Source organism: Heloderma suspectum, chromosome 2, assembly GCF_057233095.1.
Source record: "Heloderma suspectum isolate Gila_16-S chromosome 2, 16-S_ref, whole genome shotgun sequence".
Lineage (NCBI taxonomy): Eukaryota > Metazoa > Chordata > Lepidosauria > Squamata > Helodermatidae > Heloderma > Heloderma suspectum.
The window spans coordinates 346,057,502-346,078,707 of record NC_139459.1 but is presented as its reverse complement, the minus strand read 5'-3'; the positions used below and the strand labels follow the sequence as shown (position 1 = coordinate 346,078,707).

Genomic DNA, 21,206 nt, shown 5'->3' with positions numbered 1-21,206 from the left:
TCACGTGCCAATTTCTGCTGCCAGCTCTGTGAAATATCATCACTAGGAATCTAAAAAAGGGGGAATAGATCAGCCGATAATAGCTATGTTGTTTTCTGAGTACAGTATTGTCAAGGATTATAAGGGCTAGAACTGGATGCCTTTGGTTCTATGTACAGTTGCTTCTTGTGAGAGCTATCAGAATTGCAGCTTGGACCATCTTCCTGGCAGGAAATATTCTCAGGCTCAAGACTGGCCCCTCTCACTCAGACTAGCCACTGAATGTTTAGCCTAGCCAGGAAGGGCCTAAAAGGCTTCCTCTTTGGCCTGGGTCTTTGCTTGAGCAATGAGGTGTTTCTAGCTCAAAATATAACCAGGGGACAGCAGAGAGGAAAGGTGTAGAACACACAGGCTGCAATACTCACTTACCTGGGAGTAAGTCCCATTCATTCCCAGAAGGCATGCATAGGATTTGCACTGATAAGGACTCTCAAATCTGAGGTCATGTGAAAAAGGGGAAGTCCTGGGATGGCAAGGAAACAAATCTATTGGCATCAAGTAACAATACAAACGAGTGTGACATCCAGAACTACCAACTTCTTCACTTGCAACTGTAGCTCTGCTTTAAAAAAAAAAAGTGGCTTGATATGCTGGAGTTAGCTGGTGATGCTTTTCTTGGCATAGACGTAAACATTAGCAACTGCTAGTTCTTGCAGACCAAGCAGCTATGTTGAAGGCACACCATAAAGCACCCTTCCTCAACCTGATGCTCTCCAGTTGTGTCGGACTCCAACTCCCACACTTCCCAGCAAGCATGTGTTGCAGTCCAACAAATCTGGAGGGCATCAGGTTGGGGAAGGTTGGCATAGTTGAAAACCTGATGAGCCTAATGACATCACACTTCTCCTGTCTCCCATGTCAGGATTTATTTTCACTTTGCTGCTCCCTGTCGCTCCCTAGCGGTATGATGTGCTTTATGAATGACCCATCTCCCACTTATATACCGGATAATACACCACCGTCCCCGTCCCCCCCCTGCATCTCTCTAAACCAGGGAAACAAGGCCAGGGATCCAAATCCAGCTTGCTTGGGGTTTTAAACTGCCCCCGCCAGGGTTTCCCAAATGGTCTTGTCCCTTTCCGCTGGCCCCACTCCTTTCCACTGACCAACTGTTTGGTGGTTTCCCAGCTTTTGCATGGTTTTATGCCCCCCTTCCCATTCTAAAAAGTTACAATGCCTTTCCAATGGCATTTCCTAAGGCATTCCTTACTGCTTTTCCTGGCAGTAAGAACTTAAGCTAAAATATCCTGGTATTTTTGGCCCAGCCCCTTTTGCTTTTGGCCTCACTCACCACTGCAATGTGGCCCCCAAGAGGTTCCCCGAAATATAATTTGTTCCTCTGGCTGAAAGAGGTTCTTCACACTTGCTCCAAACTTTGGCCTCTAGGCCCCATTCTCTTCTTACCTGCTGCTGAGGCTGAATGCCATCCTCAAGGAGAGAGGCCTTTCTTCCACACACCATGCATGGCAGTAGGCAAAAAACCCTTTTCTTCACCTTACAAATCTACCTTGCTGCTTCGCCATACTTGAGACCATTCAGTGTAGATGAAGGAACTACCAAGAAAATGTTTGAAAAGCAAAGCCAACCTCTTCTTCCAGCCACCCCTTCCTTCACACTGATCCCAGTTGGCCTCTGAAGTGTCTTTTATATCCCCGTCTCCATGACAACCAGATCTTTCTCCATTATAACAAAATACACTGGACCAGGACAGGTGTTATTAGCAGCAAGCAACCTGCCAGTTAGCAAAGGCTGCTCCTAGTATTTACCATTATATATTGCTTTCAACACATCCCTACTCCAAGTGGTGGAAAGTTAAATGCAAAAATTTACAGGGAAAGAAGAACAAAAATGTTATGATACAGCAAACATGGGGAAAGCTCCCAAAATGGACTCCAGTATGAACAAACTAAATTTGTCACTGAAGACCACTGTGGTCAGCCTGAGTTCTGCATCCCATCAACCATGTATATTACTGATATCATTGATAATATTTTTATCCCACCCTTCCTCTAAGGAGCTCGGGGTAGCATACAAAGGCCCCCTCTCCACCTCCCAGCAGCCCTGTGAAGTATAATAATAGAATCATAGAATAGTAGGGTTGGAAAGGGCCTACAAGACCATCGAGTCCAACCCCCTGCTCAGTGCAGGAATCCAAGTCGGAGCATCCCCGACAGATGGCTGTCCAGCCTCATCTTGAATACCTCCAGTGTGGGAGAGCCCACCACCTCCCTAGGTCATTGGTTCCATTGCCGTATTGAGTCAGGAAGTTTTTCCTGAAGTAGGTGAGGCTGAGAGGTAGTGACTGGCCCAAAATCATCCAATGAGTTTCATGGATGAGAAGGGATTTGAACTCAGATCTTCCCAACCCTAGTCTGACATGCTAAAGCACCACATGGGCTTTAAGATTTATACACTTCCCTGCCTCACGTTATTGGTGAGGGCGGGAAAATGGTTAGGGCAGATGTGAGGACCTGAGGTCTTTTTAACCACCTCACGATTCTAATTCTAGTCACCAGGTCAGGTGCTTTGGTCAGTGTTTCTCCTCACCCAGCCACTTTTAGGCTCTCACCCACAACCCTCTGTTTGTGTATTGTGACGCTTCACCACTCTCTCCGTCGCTGCCACCAATAACCCTTTTTGAGCTGCTTTCTTCCTTTTTGGTAGCACAGGCCAAGCAGCCAGCATGTGGGGGTTATTCCACGAAACCCTTCCTAATAACTAAAACGGAAACTGTCTTTTAAAATTGAAAACAAAGAAGGTGTCTTTGGTACAACAGGATTGGAAATAGGAACTAGGTTGGGATGAGGAAAGGATATCAGGGATGATGATATTTTAAAAAAAATTAAACTTATTAATCGCCCATCTGGCTGGTCACCCAGCCACTCTGGGCGATGTACAACTTATGATTAACAAAGGTCAACACTATAAACTGCACAATATAACTCTTGCTTTTAGTTCTCTGTTCAGAAAAACCTCTCACACTCGCTGACACACTGCCTATCCCACAGACTATCTCACTAGATGTTCCCACTCTTATCTCCCAAGCTCAAGTCGATTCCTCTAGCTGCACCCAGTCTACCTTCCTCCCAGACTGATCTGACTCGTCCCCCGCTTTCCTGCACAAGCTCTCCTTCAATCACACTGCATTCCATCCCCACCCAGCCACTCCCCCTTTCTCCCACTGCCAGACTGTCATTCTTGCCCACGCTCTGCCAAACCCCGCCTCACACTCCCCTGACAGAGACCTACCAGCCACCATGCATATGCACAAACCTTTACCATTCACACACTGTGCATGTGGAATCGCCACAGCGGGATGCTATGTGAGGGGGAGTGACAGGGAGACCTCGACACAGAGATCTGTGTTTTTCAGTGGCATCCCACATCTGCTGCATCTACAATAATTTGCTTACTTACAATAAGTGTTGACGCTGATGGGGGTTGGTGCAGCATCTCTCATCCAGGCAGCGTTAGTCCCACAACAGCATCTCTTGTCTCTTCTGAGCGTAATAAAGTCCATTTCCTCCCCTCCACTACCTTTTTACTAGTCCCCAAACTATGCAAATATGGTCAGCCCTACTCCCTGATGGCAGGATGTGACATCAAGTTGGGATGAAGATGGAGGCAATGGGAGCGGCCAGTGGAGGCAGCCACCTTTTTTCCAACAATGCCCCAGAGCATGTCCATTGGGCCATCCTGTGGCAAAGGCAGCAAAACTTTTGTTGTGGAAAAAGAGGAGAAACTCTGCCACCTTGTCTGTAATTATAAGTCATCCCCCACCATGCAAAATTATAAGATTTTGCCCAAGCCTCTGAACTGAAAGCCACCCGAAATGCCTCCCCCTTTTTTCAATTGGAACAAATAGCGCTGCGGAAGGGCTGCATTCGGCCCAGCGCTACTTTGATGTCTCTCACTTTACAGTCCTGGGATGAAAGTGTAGGCCTCAGGCTCTGCCATACGCCCTGTTGGTGGAGTTGCTGCTCAGTAAATGCTGCAGTGTGAGGGAAGAAGGTGGCGGCTGCTCTCTTCACAGCCTTGTCTGGATGGTTCCTTTTTATTCCCCCTCCTTCTGTAAGCACCTCACTCTCTCTTCTCTCCAGTCTTCAACTCTCCTTAGACTCTCCTCACAGAAAATGCTCCAGTCCCCTGTGGGCAGCTCTTAAGGGCCAATTAGGGGTTGTGCTCCAGGCACTCCACAGGGCCACGCTGCACAGGGCCTCTTTTTGTAGTCCCTGGCAGGTCTCAGGACCTAACCTGGCATTTTGCATATGGCCCAAGAGACAGATTTTGTATAGGCTTTTCATAAATCACAAATGTATGTGATTCTGTGCCAGCTGACATGGTTTGCTCTGTGAGACTCCCATTCGATTTCAGAGCTAGGAAATGGAACCCAAGCATCCTGGCTTCTCTCTACTTGCCTCCTAGGAATGGAAATCAGGTATTCTAGCTCTCTTCACCTGTGCTACTCAAACTATGTCCCACATCCTGACAGAGAACCCTTTCCCCTCATGACAGACTCACAAGAGCTAAACAGATAATGACCAGGTTCGGATGACACACTGTGGCTTGTTGTGGGTTATTTAACCCTAAAACAGACCATGGGTTATGTGGGGTGTCATCCAAACCCGGCCCATGTGTTGGTTTGGGCCCTCCAATTGGTCCCAGGATTGTATTATACATACTGTAGTAACTATAGACTGCTATCTGTGGATGCTAGAATAAAGCAAGGATGCAGGTGGCCTTATGCTTCCACCAGCCACACAGGGGCAGCCGAAGGCTGGGCAAAGAGGAGTTGCAATTTTCATCACAGCCCCGTGGGGGCATAAGTCAATCCACACCCTGTTTTCATCTTCATGCTATGAAACCTGAAGGACTAGCACATTTGTTGTGGCAGAAGCTTTCATTGGATGCATGAAGTACACAGTGAAGATTACACACACAGACGAACAAACACGTTCAGAAACCAAAGGTATCACGTCGGAAAACAAGTTTGCAGCTTTGTTGCGATGTTTCCCCAATTGCATCTTCTCCCTTTCCTGTTTCCATAGTCCTTAAAGACCCGGCTTATCATCGCTGTAGCCTGGGGCTCTGTGCAGTTTCCACGGAGCTCTAATCGAATTATTTTCTTGATGGCTGCGTGGAGTCTGGGTTGGGTCTGATTACCCCATCGGTGTTCCCCCCTCGTCCTCTTGCTGATTCTCCCTTCCCTTGCCCCCTTCTGCTCTGTTCCAGTTACTGGCGGGCTCTCTCCCCCGCCACCCCACTGTTGTTGCTTTCCCCCCTTATTCTGGCTTCCCAACGACCCTGCAAGGTGGCCTAGGAGAAGAGATAGTGGCTGGCTCTCTCCCCCGCCACCCCACTGTTGTTGCTTTCCCCCCTTGTTCTGGCTTCCCAATGACCCTGCAAGGTGGCCTAGGAGAAGAGATAGTGGCTGGCTCCCCCCCCCCCGCTGTTTTTGTTCTTCCCCCTAATTCAGTCTTCCCAGTGACCCTGCAAGGTGGGCTACAAGAAGTAGTGGCTGGTTGGCTTCCCAATCGAAGGCACTTTTAATACCCATTGAAATCCTAACTGTCAAACCTTTCTCCTGTCAAGCCTTTCTCCACCCTGGGAGGAAAAATGCCCATCAAACTGGTGAGCAAAAGGGAGAAGCAGTCAGTGACATCAATGGGAGGGGGAAGTTCCAAGTTAATGCATTGAAGGGGATGCACTCCTATGCATGCCTACTCAGAAGCAAACCACACTGGCAGTTACTCCCAGGAAAGGAAAGCCTTACAGCCAACGAGTTTACTCAGAAGTAACACCCCAGCACATGCCTTCACAAAGCGGTACAAAGCGCTAAAGGAGAAATACACAGGGAGGAAATGGTGCAGAGAGCCGGTGGATGATATACTAGTAGTGCATCTCTTCATCTCTGCCTCCCTCGTCCCGTTCTGCTCCGCTCCAGCCCTTTTGTTTTTTCCTTTAAAGTGAGTTTTAAAGTGCACTTTCACTTTAACGAAGAGGAGCGAAAAGCAAAATCGGGTGTGCAGCATCCCCCTCTCCTTTCTTTCCCTAAACTGGGACAGGCTTTAACGACTCTCCATGAAGCTGTCTTTGCAGCTCTTCCACTTAAGGACTCTCCCTGAAGCGGCTCTCCTGGTTTCCCTGCCACCACCTTGACTGGGAACGTCATAGGGATGCCCAGGGTGGGCGGACACTGCGCTTGTATGTCAGGGGTGCGTCTGTGTGCATCTCTTCATCCCTGGGCAGGACTGTGATACCGAACCCAGTGCGGCTGTGGAAACAGGTCAGTAATGGAGCCAAAGTAAGCAGGGAGACTATAACCGGTCTCAGAAGAAGCTGTTTTTCTGCAATAAAATGCGGGGCTGGCGCTGAATGGCCGCAGTGTCATGGAAACACAGAGACCTCTCCACACTGCCAGGTTGGAGTAAATCGCTGGGGGAAACACAGCCTCTGTTTCCCACTGCAGTGCACTTTCCGGGTGAGCCACCAGCCAGTTTCTGGGGCTGTCAGCTCCCTGGTGTGATGGTTTTCACCCTTGCACCCATGTTCCTTTTGCAAACAAACAAAACACCCTCCCTGCCCCCAACTTGTTTTTCATACGTGGGCATAGGGTACAATTTTTTCTCAGGCTGTCTGTCTGTGCAGGAGCACTGATTCCCTTAGCTCAGCGAGACCTGAATCCTTCTTCTGGGGACTCCATAGGTACTTAAGGCATGATAGAAGAATGCCTCTGGGCTACAAAGCTGGCTGGCTGCTCTGCTTGGACGGGCACGCTGCTTGGAATGCCCTGGGGAAATGGTGGCTGTTTGCACGCCAAGAGGGCTTTTGCCCTTCTCTGCCGGGACCCCTGGGTTTGTACCTATGGCTGCCACTGACAAACACAGGAGGTTGTCACACTAAGTCACACCAGTGGTTCATCTTGTCCACTATTAACTGCTCCGAGCAGCAGCAGCTTTCCAGGTCCTCAGGTAGAGGTTTCTTCCAGTACCCCAGATCCTTCAGCAGGATCCCAGAAATTGGACATTCAGGCAAAGAAAGTGCTCAGGGCTATACCCCTGCCTGTACGCTGCCCCATTATGGTCTGTGCTAATAGTGATGCTGTCAGCTCTTCTGTGATGTTGGAGCCATTGCTGTGTATGAATAGGCACCAATCAGCACATGACAATGGCATGAAAATACAAGGCTAATGCAAGGGCATAATCACTGAGCAACCTTGTGATGGTGGGTGCTGACAGAGATTTCTTCTGGTGTTGCTAGCTTAGCTTTTGTGGCCACCCAGCTGTTGACCAAGAACCCACAAGCAGGACATGAGTGCAACAGCACTCTCCCACCCATGTTCCCCAGCAACTGGTGTACATAAGCTTACCGCCTCTGATGCTGGAGGTAGCATAGAGCCATCACAACTAGTAGCTGCTGATAGCCTTTTCCCCCAGGAATTTGTCTAAATCCCTTTTAAAGCCATCCAAACTGGTGGACATCACTACATCCTGTGGTAGTGAATTCCATAGTTGAACTATGTGCTGTTTGAAGAAGTACCTCCTTTTATGCATCCTGAATCGCCCACCGATCAGCTTCATGGGATGACCCCGGGATCTAATATTATGGGAGAGGGAGAGATATGTCTCCATATCCACATTCCCCACACCAGGCATAATTTTGTACACCTCTATCACGTCTCTCCTTACCCTCCTTTTCCCCCAGCTAAATAGCAGGAGCGCCCTGCCTGCGTTTATTGAGTGCTTTCTCCAGGTGCTCTAAAATGATCTCAGTAACCCTTATGAGAGCCCTATAGGATAGGACAATATTATAATCTTTGTATTTTAGGTGTGTGCGTGCATACATGTGTAGAAATAGTTGATCCTAATAGACAGTGGCTTGCCTATGGTGTTGCCAGCTTTTCAAAATCTATCCTTGCTCCTGTGCCTTTAACAGTAGCCCTACCTGCAGAAATTTAATAAGTGAAGCTTTTCCTGGCATGGAGATATGGGAAAAGGTTCACCAGCTCAGGAGCAAACTCTACATTACATTAAACGGGTGGTTGCTGCTGAAACTAGCAACCATGCCCTGAATTATTTTATTCTCCTGGGCAGCTCCCAGGATAACAGACCCCCTGGGGTGAGCAGCCATGAAGCTTACTGAATGATTTGGGTTAGTTCACTATCTCTTTGTCTGGCCTACTTCAGAGGGTTGTTGTGAGGATAAAGGGAGGGGGCATGTATGCTGCCCTGAGCTCCTTGGAGGAAGGGAATGAATATATATATATATATATATATATATATATATATATAGTTAAAATGTACCTGAGTCTTAGTGGCAGCCAATAATGTAGGACAGGTTTGGGAAAATGCACAGTGCTCTAACAGCAGGACGTGGCTAACTTGTTCTGGTTATACAGGGGGTGAGGAGGAGGAGGAGGGGATTAAATGTCCTGTTGCCCTTTTCAGCGTCAACCACACCTTTCACATAAGCGTCGTTTGCCCCTCATAAATGGAAAGTTGATGCAGGGACACTTACCTGCCACTGGAGGGGGCCTCCACGCTTCCTCCCTTCCTTCTATAAAGAGCCGCTTTGCCAGATGTGCAGGGGACAGTTTCCAAGGTAGACTTGAGGCAGAAGGATCAGAAGAGAGCAGCATTTTAGAGAGGGTGAGTTCACACCAGTAGTTTCCTTCTAGTTGCTCTTGCTGGAAGATCCAGGAGTAGTCTACCATTCTCCTACTCACTTGCAAGGCTGGAAAGAAATCATATGAATGGTTCAGGGGTGTTGCTGCTTGTGTCCTCTTGGGCAGAAATGGTAGGGCTGAGTATATGGGCTAAACAGGCCAATGGCCTCTGTGTAAGGCAGCTTCATATGATCTCATAAGGCAGCCCTCTCCGGCTTCCCTTGCAAGGGACTATGAGATTGTCCGTACTCTTTGTCTCATCTTGGGAGCAAAGGAGAGAGGAGCAACAGTAGTTTAATCCCCACTGGTGGTGCAAACAGTACAGAAAAAGAAGTACTTTACCATTGAAGTTAATGCTGGAGTAATTAATGCTGTTTGAAAAAGTAAGTGCAAAGGCACCGTAAGGGGGAATCAAGGCAGGTATGCCCGTGAGATTTGATTTCCAATAACAGTATAGGAGAAAACAATCATTTTGAAAGGTGCATACTGTCATATGTGTAAATATTCACACACAGTGGTGTGCATTGGGGAGAGAATGTTGAAATGCTTAGAGGTATTGTTATGAGGATTACAAAGTCAATGTAAGTGAATGAAAATGCTATATTATTATTATTGCAAATTTTATGCATTTTTTCTACATCTCTGTAGGAAAACTAATACGTGCGAAGTGGCCCCCAGAGAACTTCACAAAAGGGTATTTCAATCAGCGAGTTTTCTCTTGCATGTTAATTTTTTACTTTTAGTAACAATTACATTAGCATAAAGTAGTTGCTTATCCCACATCACTTGACATGGGAGCCATTACCTTTAAAAAAAGGTAATGTGGAGAAAATTTAACATTGGCAAACTGCAACATAGCATTGTATGGGGTTAGCAGTACAGGGGAAGAGGGCTTTGCATGCCTGCATGAGTGTTGGCTGAAGAAGGAGTATGGCATAATGGTTAGAGGGCTTGGAGCCTCCATAATATACTTCAGCATGGGACCCTTATGACCCTTCCTCCAGGACTGGAAGAAGTAATTCTGGCCTAGTAGCCTCATCAGGCATGCTGGAGCTAATGCTTGAATCTGGAGCTGTTGGAAGGAGCAGTGAATATAAAGAAATGATCCATGTGACTAAACAATATTTCCCTTTGCAACAGTTTCTAGAGGGGTAGCCAAGTTAGTCTGTTGCATTGCAGCAAAAGCAACAAGGTCTCATGGCACCTTAAAGACTAGCATTTCTTGTGGCATCAGCTTGCTTGGGTGAAGGGAGCTCTAGGCCATGAAAGCTGGTCACAATCTGTTAGTAGCTAATATGTGACAAGACACTGCACTGTTTTTGTTTTTATTTCTCTCCTGTAATTTGTCCCTTTCTCTAGACTAGGGATGGGCCGAAGCTAGATCAGGATCTACGGTTAGATTGCTGGATGATTTGCAGGAGATTTGCAACAGTTCCTGATTCCCAGCCCTAACAACAGCAACAACAAAAAGGCTCCACTTCCCTCTATTAGGCTAATAGCATCCCTGACCTGTATCTTGGGTGTTGATTTGTGCATGTATATGCAGGCCATCCCAGTGTATGGGTCATGGGGTTCACCACTATGTTGCATCTGTCTCCGCCCCCTGAGCTGCCATTTTGCACCTGGCCCTCCAGTTGGGGGACCTCTGGGTTCTAAGAAAACCCCCAATATAGCTCCTGCAAGCCTGAAATCTGTCCACATCTGCTCTAGGTGATTCACAATGGCCCTTTCCATCTTTGCTCAACGAAAAGATGAAAACTATGAGAAGATTGTTGTGGAAAACTTCACCAAGAGTCTGGGTTCCCTGCTGTCCTTTGCTTCCTGCCTGAAGCAGGCTGACTCTGCCACTCATGAGGAGGTGATGGGCTACATTGACCAAACCGCAAAAGAAACGGCAGCTGCAGCGACAGCGTCTGAATGTTGGCGGAAGGCAGTTGACTCCCAAGCAGAGCAGCAGATCGTACATCTGGAGACACTGAAGCTGGAAAAGAAATCAACAGAGAGGTTCCTTGAAAGATTAAAAATGCAGTTGAAGCATGATAAAGAGAATAGAGATCAGGCCCAGTATATTCTGCAGATACTGGAGAACCAACTGGCAGAGAAGCAGGAATACCTGATGAAGGCAAATCAAGAAGTGGCGGAGGACCAAAGAAAGTTAGATGACAGCCTACCATGGTTGGCATTGTCAATAATTATAGGTAGGTTACAGAGACTTTTATTGCACCTGCTTATCTAGAGACAAGGGGCTTCTTCACACAGAGCTTTTATCCTGCTATTGAGATTGCTCACTCATGGAGGTTTGTGGGTCCTTTTCATGATGTCATCAACCTCCAGGGCACATCTAGTGATATTTCCCAGTTATTCCATCTTTAAAAGATCCGGAAATAATGAAGTATCAAATTAAGTCGGATGGTTGCGCTATTAAAACAGCCACTAGATGCTGCCAGCAGATGGCTTCAGGAGTTTGAACGAAAAGACATTGTGCGGCATTCTTTTTCTCCTTAATGGGTTGGGAGGGGGGTTGCATTTAGAAAACAGAAAGAGAAGATTACTGACATCAGGCACTGATTTAGAACCAGATTTAGCTGGGCTGGTATTATTGTGGTGTTGAGGAACCTCCAAGCATTTTGAAGAGATTTAATCCTCGACTTGCCCTTTCAACTTCCTTTTTACCAGTTCCTTCATTTTGCAGACGTTTCCTCCTTTGAAGTCAAATGTGTTGGACTTCCTTGGTAACTTCCCACATAAATATATATTAAGTCTGATAGCATGAGGTCAGTGTTTCCAGTTCATTTGACAACATTCACGTCTCATACTAAGTCCCAGGCAGCACCACTTAGGATTAAGTCCAGGGGCACCTTACCTCTGGTTGATTCCATAACCAACTGTTGTAGGGCTGAGTTATTTAGGGCATTGAATAAAATCTTTGTTGTGACTGGAATATGCATTTTTCCAATCAATATGGGGGTAAATGAAGTCACCCATTATTTCAACCCTTCCTCGTTTGGATGCTCCCCTGATTTTGCATTCCATCTCAAGATCAACCTGAGCTCATTTTCTGCGATCTATTTAAAAACGGAACAAAGGGGCATTTAGTGCAGAAGGTCACTGCAGGGTCACGGCATCATGTAAACAGCCTGCAAACTTCTGTGAAGGGCAATCTCAATCGCAGGAGGAAAGCCCAGTGTGAAGGAGCCCTAAGATTTATTAAAACAAGAAAGGAATACATTAAAATACAAGAAAGACATAAGAATTACAGGATTAAAATAAAAACATCGCCCAACCCAACAGACCCACTCAGGGGCCAAAGGCCTTGTTGAATAGAACAGTCTTTGCCCGCCGGCGGAAGGACAGTACATAAGGAGTGAACCTAGCCTCCCTTGGGAGGGAGTTCACAGCCTGGGAGGGACCACTGAAAGGCTTCTCTCGAGTCACCACCACATATGCCTTTGAAGGCAGCAGTATCAAAAGAAGGGCCGCTCCAGAAGATCTTAAGAACCGGCTCGCTTGCTTGGGAGAAGGCAGTCTTTCAGGTAGCCTGGCCCCAAGCTTTCCAGGGCTTTCTAGGTCATAATCAGCATTTTGAATTCTGCCCAGAAACAGACCAGTGAAACTGTTGTAACTAGGGATGTACGGACTGTGTAAAATCCCATTTGTTTTTCGCGGATTGTCAGGTGCCTTTTGTTCTGTCATTTGCCCATCAACAGAATCAGAGGGGGGGGGGTTGGTTTCCCCCCAGATGTGCATTTTCATGCTTAGCCTATGGGGGAAATGCGCATTTGGGGCCAGCTTTTAAATTTTTTGCATATTTTTCTACTGGGAAATTTGTGCAAAATTTGGGAAAGTCAGAAAACTGGTCTGCAAGTCCACAGAATCCACCTGACAAGGGAAAAGCCAGTCCACTGCGGAATCCACAGGCTGGGTTCAAGAAATTCCAAGCTTATTTGGTTCCATTGCGGATTTCTCCAACATCCCTGGTTGAAACAAGGGAGTCGCGTGCTCCCTGTAACCAATCCCATTCAACAGCCTGGCCACAGCATTCTGGACTAGCTGAAGTTTCTGAACACTTTTCGAAGGCAGCCCCCATTACAGTAGTCCAAGTGGGATGTAACTATGGCATGCATGACTGTGGCCAGATCAGACATCTCTGGCAACGGGCACAGTTGATGCACTAGCTTGAGCTGCTCACATGCAGTCCTGGCCACTGCTGAAACCTGAGCATCCCGGTTCAGGGCAGAGTTCAAGAGTACACCCAAATTGTGAGCCTGAATTTTCAGGAAGAGTGTAACTCCACCCAGGACAGGTTGAATCCCCATTTCCTGATCTGCCTTTTGACTGACCAAAAGCACTTCTGTCTTGTCTGGATCAAGCTTCAATTAGTTTGCCTCATCCAGTCCATTACTGACATCAGGCACTGATTTCGAACCAGAATAGTTTGGTTGGATTTAGATAGAAATGAGAGATAGAGCTGGGTGTCATCAGCATTCTGGTGGCACTGAACCCCATAACTCTGTACATTCTGTCCAAGCGGTTTCATGTATTTCTAAAGAGGGAAGTTGCTCCTGCCCCTTGATCATTTTATTTGCCCTTTTCTGCCCTTTCCCCAAATCTACAATATCCTCTTTTAGGCATAGTGACCAGAACTGTACACGGTATTCCAAGCATGGTCACACCTTAGATTTGTATAAGGACAGTACAATATTGGCAGTTTTATTTTCGATTTCTTTCCTAATTATGCCTATCATAAAATTTGCCCTTTTTACAGCAGCTGCTACTAGTCTTATGTTCTTCCCATCTAGGCCCAGTGATATTAGCTTTCAGTGTGTCAATAAGGTCAAGAACTTCATCTTTTGACCCCACTATTTGCCTCTGTTTCTCAGACTCCCTTCCTGAAAACATCAGTTCAGGCACAGGCATCCGTCATACATATTTTGCAGTGAAGAGAGATGAAAATAATTCATTCAGCTTCTCCACAATCTCCTTATCCTCCTTTAGTACTCTCAGGGGTCCAACCGTCTCCCTAATTGGTTTCTTGCTTCTGATATATTTAAATAATTCTCTTTTGTTTGCCTTGATGTTGCTAGCTATATGCTCCTCAAAATGCTTTTGTGTGTGTGTGCATCTCTTATTGTTTGGATGTATTTCCATTGTGCAAGTTTATGCTCCTTTTTGTTCTGTTCATTTGGGCAAGCTTTCCGTTTTCTGAAGGAAGCCTTCTTTTCCCTAATAGCTCCCTTGACACTGCTTGTTAACCATGCTGGTGACCTCTTGAATTTGGTGCTAACTTTTTAAACTTGCAGTATAAATTCTAGCTGGGCTTGTATTATTGTGGTGTTGAGGAACCTCCAAGCATTTTGAAGAGATTTAATCCTCTTGACTTGCCCTTTCAACTTCCTTTTTACCAGTTCCTTCATTTTGCAGACGTTTCCTCCTTTGAAGTCAAATGTGTTGGACTTCCTTGGTAACTTCCCACATAAATATATATTAAGCATGTGGTCAATGTTTCCAGTTCATCTGGCAACATTAACATCTCATACTAAGTCCCAGGCAGCACCACTTAGGATTAAGTCCAGGGGCACCTTACCTCTGGTTGATTCCATAACCAACTGTTGTAGGGCTCAGTTATTTAGGGCATTGAATAAAATCTTTGTTGTGACTGGAATATGCATTTTTCCAATCACTATGGGAGTAATTGAAGTCACCCATTATTTCAACACTTCCTCGTTTGGATGCTCCCCTCATTTTGCATTCCATCTCAAGATCAACCTGAGCATTCTGGTCCAGCATCTCCCCTGCCCCTCCTAAATTACTTTTGGAGCCTGGAATTGTCACCGACAGCACTTCTGTGGAAGAGTTTGCTCCTTTTAGGTTTTCTACACTGTCTCTGAGCCTCTTTGACAAATAGAGCTTTTCTACACAAGGCTTTTACTGTGTGCTTGTGTATAATTCATAAGAATTCATTGCATTTCATAGGAGTGCAATTCCTAATAATCTGTGTATGTTAACTCTACGTGACTAGTAATAGATGTGTTTAGTTCCATGTGAGTTGTGAGATAACTGTGAGTTTGTTGTTTAATCATTCAGTTGCTTCCGACTCTTCGTGACTTCATGGACCAGCCCACGCCAAAGCTTCCTATCGGCTGTCGCCACCCCCAGCTCCCCCAAGGTCGAGTCCGTCACTGTGAGTAATGGAAACCATAGTGGGCTAAGCACTACACTCACAATTTGTTTGTTTACTGTGCTGCAAAGCACACTCAATATGATGCATTTAAGGGGTCTTGGCAGGGGCAGAGGTGGGACCAGCAGCCAGGCTGGCTCACTCCTACTCCGGATAGTGCGTCCTGATCTCGGGCAGGACGCACTTGCTGGGAAAGGAATTCCCCAATTCCAAGGTTGTGTCCACCCATGTAAAGGAACCGGTCTTCATCCCCCAAAGAATCTGGAAGCAGACGCCCCATTAAGGATGTGGGACTTTACCCTCGTGAGGTGAAACTCTTGGTCAAGTGAGTCACAGACACACTTGTTAAAAGAAGAGAAACAAGGTAGTCGGATGGAGCTGGAATGTGTCTCCCAACTCAACTATAGACTAGCCACCCAGGATTTCAGTTCCTGCAGCTCTTGGGCAGATTTTCCTCTACACAGAAAGGTGCATTCCTACCTGCTGGAATTCCATGGGTGGTATGAAAACCTAAGGGTGTTAGGCAGCACCCTTAGGTTTGCTTTGAATGAGCTCTCGGGGGTCCCTCTACCCCAGTGACTCTGGTTGTTAAATCTCCAGAAATGGCTTAAGAGAAATACTGGTTTGGCCACATGATGTCTGCCTGGCCACATGATGTCTGGCTCTTCACAGAATGGTTCTCAACCTCTAGCTTTGTGAGTGGACCAAGAAGGGTGGGAAGTGAGCTCCTCCTTTTGTCCTTCAGCTGGCCAGTGACTCTGGTTGTGAAAGCTCCAGAAATGGCTTAAGAGAAATACTGGATTTCCTATGAAGCGGACTCGGCTGCATGCTCATGCCCTGCTGGAATGCATTCATGCAATGTTTTCATCAGAAAACATTGAGTAAGAACTTGGCAGTGATGTGAGGCAAGGAATACAGAGGAGAAATAAACAACATGGCTTGCCATGGAAGAAAGATGACAAGGCTTTATCGGCGATGGAGTGATTGTCCTGCAGAAAGGCTGAAGTGGTTTATTTGCAAAGGTTTAATATTACCAGAGATGTTTCTGTTTTCTAAACTCAAAAAAACACCCATTAAGGGGAAAAGGAATGCTGCACAATGCCTTTTTGTTCATGCTGCTGGCAGCACCCGTAGGTTTGCTTTGAATGAGCTCTCGGGGGTCCCTCTACCGCAGTGACTCTGGTCGTGAAAGCTCCAGAAATGGCTTAAGAGAAATACTGGATTTCCTATGAAGTGGGGCTTGGCTGCATGCTCATGCCCTGGCATGGATGCATTCATGCAATGTTTTCACCAGAAAACACTGAGTAAGAACTTGGCAGTGATGTGAGATAAGGAGTACAGGGAAGAAATCAACAACATGGCTTACCAAGGAAGAAAGATGATACAGCTTTATTGGCCATGGAGTGCTTGTACTGTAGAAAGGCTGAAGTCCAAAGGTTTATTTGCAAAGGTTTAATACTACCAGAGATCTTTCATACACCCATGGAATTCCAGCAGGTAGGAATGCACCTTTCTGTGTTACCAGTAATGTACCCAGAACTGTGTATACAGAAAGATGCATTCCAAAGTCCCTACCTGCAGGAATTCCACGGATGCATGAAATATCTCTGGTAATATTAAACCTTTGCAAATAAACCACTTCAGCCTTTCTGCAGGACAATCACTCCATGGCCAATAAAGCCCTGTTATCTTTCTTCCATGGTAAGCCATGTTGTTTATTTCTCCTCTGTATTCCTTGCCTCACATCACTGCCGAGTTCTTACTCAATGTTTTCTGATGAAAACATTGCATGAATGCATTCCAGGGCATGAGCATGCAGCTGAGTCCACTTCATAGGAAATCCAATATTTCTCTTGAGCCATTTCTGGAGCTTTCACAACCAGAGTCACTGGCCCCTTCCACGGGCCAGCTGGAGGACAAAAGGAGGAGCCCTCTTTCCCTCTCCTTGGTCCACTCACAAAGCTAGAGGTTGAGAACCATTCCGTGAAGAGCCAGACATCATATGGCCAGGCAGACATCATGTGGCCAAGCCAGTATTTCTCTTAAGCCATTTCTGGAGCTTTCACGACCAGAGTCACTGGGGTAGAGGGACCCCCGAGAGCTCATTCAAAGCAAACCTAAGGGTGCTGCCAGTGGAGGGCAGTGAAAGCCTCTTCTTGAAGCACCCTAAGAGAGCAATCCTATGGCAGCTTGAGAGTGTCAGGAGGGCCATAGGATTTTTCGGCTTCTGGGAACCGAGGCTGGACGAACCATAGTCTCCTCTCCGCCCCCTCTCCGGCATGGTTCTCTCCATGCCACCGCTGTTTCCATGCTTGTAATCCTATGTGCCTCTTCCCATTGGATTGCGCCCTGAATCTCAGAATGGTAGTATCGGTAGAAAAAAGGAGGCGATGGAGCGATGAAGCCCACCCCCACAGCAGCTCTTCTAGCAGCTCCATCACCACCCACCCATAGTGTTTCTCTTGGTGCTGCCCCTGAGATTGTCTATGCAAAGAAGGCACCAACCAACACACAGCAATGGCAGAAATATCACCCATTCCCTGCCTTCTCCTATACACAAGGCACTAGCATGCTGCCAGGAAGGTCTCACAGCACCTCTTTCCCTACAGCTAAGGCCTCACCCACTGGTAAGGAGGCCACCCAGTCCCTGCCTGCAGTTGTAGGGTTCACGGTTGTGACCAAACACAGCGACCAAAACATTTGCAAGGCAAGCAGTGATCAGAGATAACTTCCACTCACCAAAGCCAGCCCCAGCCACAGTGATCTGAAGAGTTTCCCCAACTTGTCCTCCGTCATTTCAGACTGGGCCAGGTCCATTCATAATGCAACACCGACATATTGTCATTCAGTTCTGGAGGAAAGGCTCTGACCTGGGTAGATTAACTGGGAGGAGAATCGTTTTATTGTTGATCTCTGTTGATGTTGGTTCTTAGCTGTTTTCTATTCATTTATGTATTTTGCATTACATTACATAAGGTAATAAGTGTAAGTTAAACATGATTTTCACAGTTTGGTCACTGATTTTTCCACTCCTGTTGTCTCTTGCAGCAGTGATCTATGATTCCCTACATTTCAGTGTCTTTGGGGACATATATAAGAACATTTTGCTGGGATGTGTTTGTGCGTAGTGCAACTATACATCAGCTATGATTTCTTCTGGTTCTTTGCACTGTAGCAGCACAAAGCACACCTAAGGGTGCTGCCAGCAGATGGCTTCAGGAGTTTGAACGAAAAGATATTGTGCGGCATTGTTTTTCTCCTTAAAGGGTTGGGGGGGTGCATTTAGAAAACAGAAAGAGAAGAGGTGGGAAAATATGGGAGAGCTACAAGCGGAAGCCAATGAAGACTGAACCCCTGCAAAACCCTGTGAATGAGGCAGAGCGATGGCAGGATAAAAGCCTCGTCTGGAGGCCCCCTAAGAGAGCAACCCTCTGGCTGCTGGACAGCGTGGAGAGGTGATATTACACCTTTGCAAATAAACGACTTCAGCCTTTCTACAGTGCAATCACTCCAAGGCCGATAAACCCCTATCATCTTTCTTCCATGGTAAACCACGTTGTTTGTTTCTCCTCTGTATTCCTTAGCATCACTGCCAAGTTCTTACTCAATGTTTTCTGACGTATTCATTTGATTTGCACCCCACCTTTCTACCCCAGAATAGCACTCGTGGCAACTTACAGGCACAATTAAGGGCATTTCTACACCACCCTAAAACCCTGCATTTAAAATGGGGCTTTCTGCTTCTGTTTTAAATGAAGGATCACCACTGACTCCCTTTACATGCACTTCTTTCCCCGCCGCTTCCCCCCGTATCTGAGTCTTCCATTATCTTTCATTGCTCTCACTCCTCTTCTTGCCGCTTTAAGTCTTTTCACGGAGGAAACTGAAGCGGAACACAACAGGGGTAATTTGATAGCTCATTTTCTGCGATCTATTTAAAAACGGAACAAAGGGGCATTTAGTGCAAAAAGGTCATGGCAGGGTCACGGCATCCTGTAGAGAGCCTGCAAACTGATTTAGAACCAGATTTAGCTGGGCTGGTATTATTGTGGTGTTGAGGAACCTCCAAGAATTTTGAAGAGATTTAATCCTCGACTTGCCCTTTCAACTTCCTTTTTACCAGTTCCTTCATTTTAGAGACGTTTCCTCCTTTGAAGTCAAATGTGTTGGACATCCTTGGTAACTTCCCACATAAATATATATTAAGTCTGATAGCATGTGGTCAGTGTTTCCGGTTCATTTGACAACAGTCACATTTCATACTAAGTCCCAGGCAGCACCACTTAGGATTAAGTCCAGGGGCACCTTACCTCTGGTTGATTCCATAACCAACTGTTGTAGGGCTGAGTTATTTAGGTCATTGAATAAAATCTTTGTTGTGACTGGAATATGCATTTTTCCAATCAATATGGGGGTAAATGAAGTCACCCATTATTTCAACCCTTCCTCGTTTGGATGCTCCCCTGATTTTGCATTCCATCTCAAGATCAACCTGAGCATTCTGGTACAGCATGCCCCTCCCCCATTACTTTTGGAGCCTGGAATTGTCACAGATAGCACTTCTGTGGAAGAGTTTGCTCCTTTTAGGTTTTCTACACTGTCTCTCAGCCTCTTTGACATACAGAGCTTTTCTACACAAGGCTTTTACGGTAGAAATGCCCATAAAGTGACACCATCTCAGCATGCCCTTTGCTGACCTTCATATAGAGTTTCTATCCAGAGATGACTGTGTTCTATTGGTTCTTTCCATTCTAGCAGTTTTCCATTATGTCTGCTATATGTAAGTTGTCCTTTAAGATCAGGCACTCTTCCATCTTGGCTCAGAGGCTTCTAGAATTAGCATAGAAACACCTGTACACAAATATACATGAAGGTGTTTCCAGATGGAGGGCTGCTAGCAGCAGTGGTGGCTGGTGATCACTAAGGCTTGTGGGGCAGAGGTCAGGGCGATGAGAGGCAGAAACAAGGGTTCACAAGAGGCAGAGCAGCCTTCTGAATCTTCAGCAGCCAGCAACCCATATCACAGAAAGGGGAAACTGAGAGCGTCACCACACACACCTAACAGGCTGCATCCTTACTGGGGCTTTTGCTTCTGAATTCTTTGCAGATTTAAGATCAGCTCCTTTACACGGGTGGACACATGCTTTGAACTGTGGACTTTGTTTCTCAGCAAGTTCTATCTGTTTCATTTTACAGCCACTAGATGGCACTGTGGTTATAGTGCAACTCTGCCATTACACATGGCCAATATATTGGATAAATATTCCTTATCAGGTTATCTCCGATCCTTTAAAAAGCAAGATAAAGGTCATAAACCGTGGGAGGGGCCCTGGAGGTTGACGACATCACATAAAGGACCTGCAGAATTCTGTGAGTGACCAGTCACGAGTGTGCAATAAAGGCCTCATGTAGAAATGCTCTGAGGCACATGAACTTTAAGAACATGATTGAGCAGCAAGTGGTGGGGAATTCACACAGCCACACAAAAGGAACCACATTCTCCTGTTCCAGCAACAACTCCCATTGCCCAAAGAATCAAGTAAGATGATGAGTCAAACCAAGGGGGAAATTCACACAGCCAGAAAAAAAATATTCCTTTGGATCCCATTCTCCTGTTTTAGCAACAACTCCCATTGCACAGAGAATTAAGTAACATTAAGGTTAGGAACGCAAAATGGGGATGGGGAGAGGATCCACACAGCCAAACCGCAAATCATCACCATCATCTCAGGGCCACGCAGAAAAACAATGTTTGGAACCCAGCTGCAAGTTCTGAGAGCCTGTACCCCATTGTATGTAGTATAATAACAGTAATCACAATCATCACTCACTTTAAAAAAAGTACTCATTTGGAGCCACTTTTTTGCTGTTCCAGAAACAAAACGGTGGCAGTGGCAGCGGTTGGAAATCTACTTGCCCAAGAAAGAAATGAAAACCCACCCCACCCCACACTCACACTCACCCAAGGCTAAATAAATATATAAAAATCCACACACACTGCATACACTTACTCAAGTCATTCAAATCAGTGCTCAGGTAATTCATCAATGCAGCCAGAAATTGACATGGGGGGGATGGGGAATGTGGGTGCCACAGGTGTGTGCTCCGTGCTCCCGCCTGCCTGATAAGATCAGCCATCACTGGCTAGCCATACCAGTTAAAAGGCAGATGAGGCAGTTCAATGGCGGGATAAAAAGCCTCATCTGGAAGCACCCGAACTCTGGAAGAAGGGGCTCAGACCATGGGCAGAGGAGGCTCTCCTGTTCAGAAGCTGGAGGGAGCAGACACAGTGACAGAGGGGGTTGGCATGCTCCTCTCTCCTTG

At 46.4% G+C, this 21,206-nt stretch overlaps 1 protein-coding gene across 10 annotated transcripts in view; it reads right to left on the bottom strand.

Moving 5' to 3' along the window:
* Positions 1-21,206, bottom strand: part of LOC146355356 (uncharacterized) — a 44,709-nt gene that overhangs the window by 20,998 nt on the left and 2,505 nt on the right. The window contains exons 1-4 of one of the 10 annotated variants that reach the window (XM_084830517.1): positions 8,557-8,647; positions 7,579-7,635; positions 409-6,313; positions 5-50 (exon numbers count right to left, since the gene is read on the bottom strand). In XM_084830517.1, coding sequence (XP_084686643.1) covers positions 5-50; positions 409-534 — 172 coding nt within the window. In that variant the 5' untranslated portion in view covers positions 535-6,313; positions 7,579-7,635; positions 8,557-8,647. Of the gene's footprint in view, positions 1-4; positions 51-408; positions 8,773-10,492; positions 10,686-17,621; positions 17,766-21,206 lie in introns of those variants that run through there. The other 9 variants (XM_084830509.1, XM_084830514.1, XM_084830519.1 and 6 more) reach the window with 9 other exon arrangements.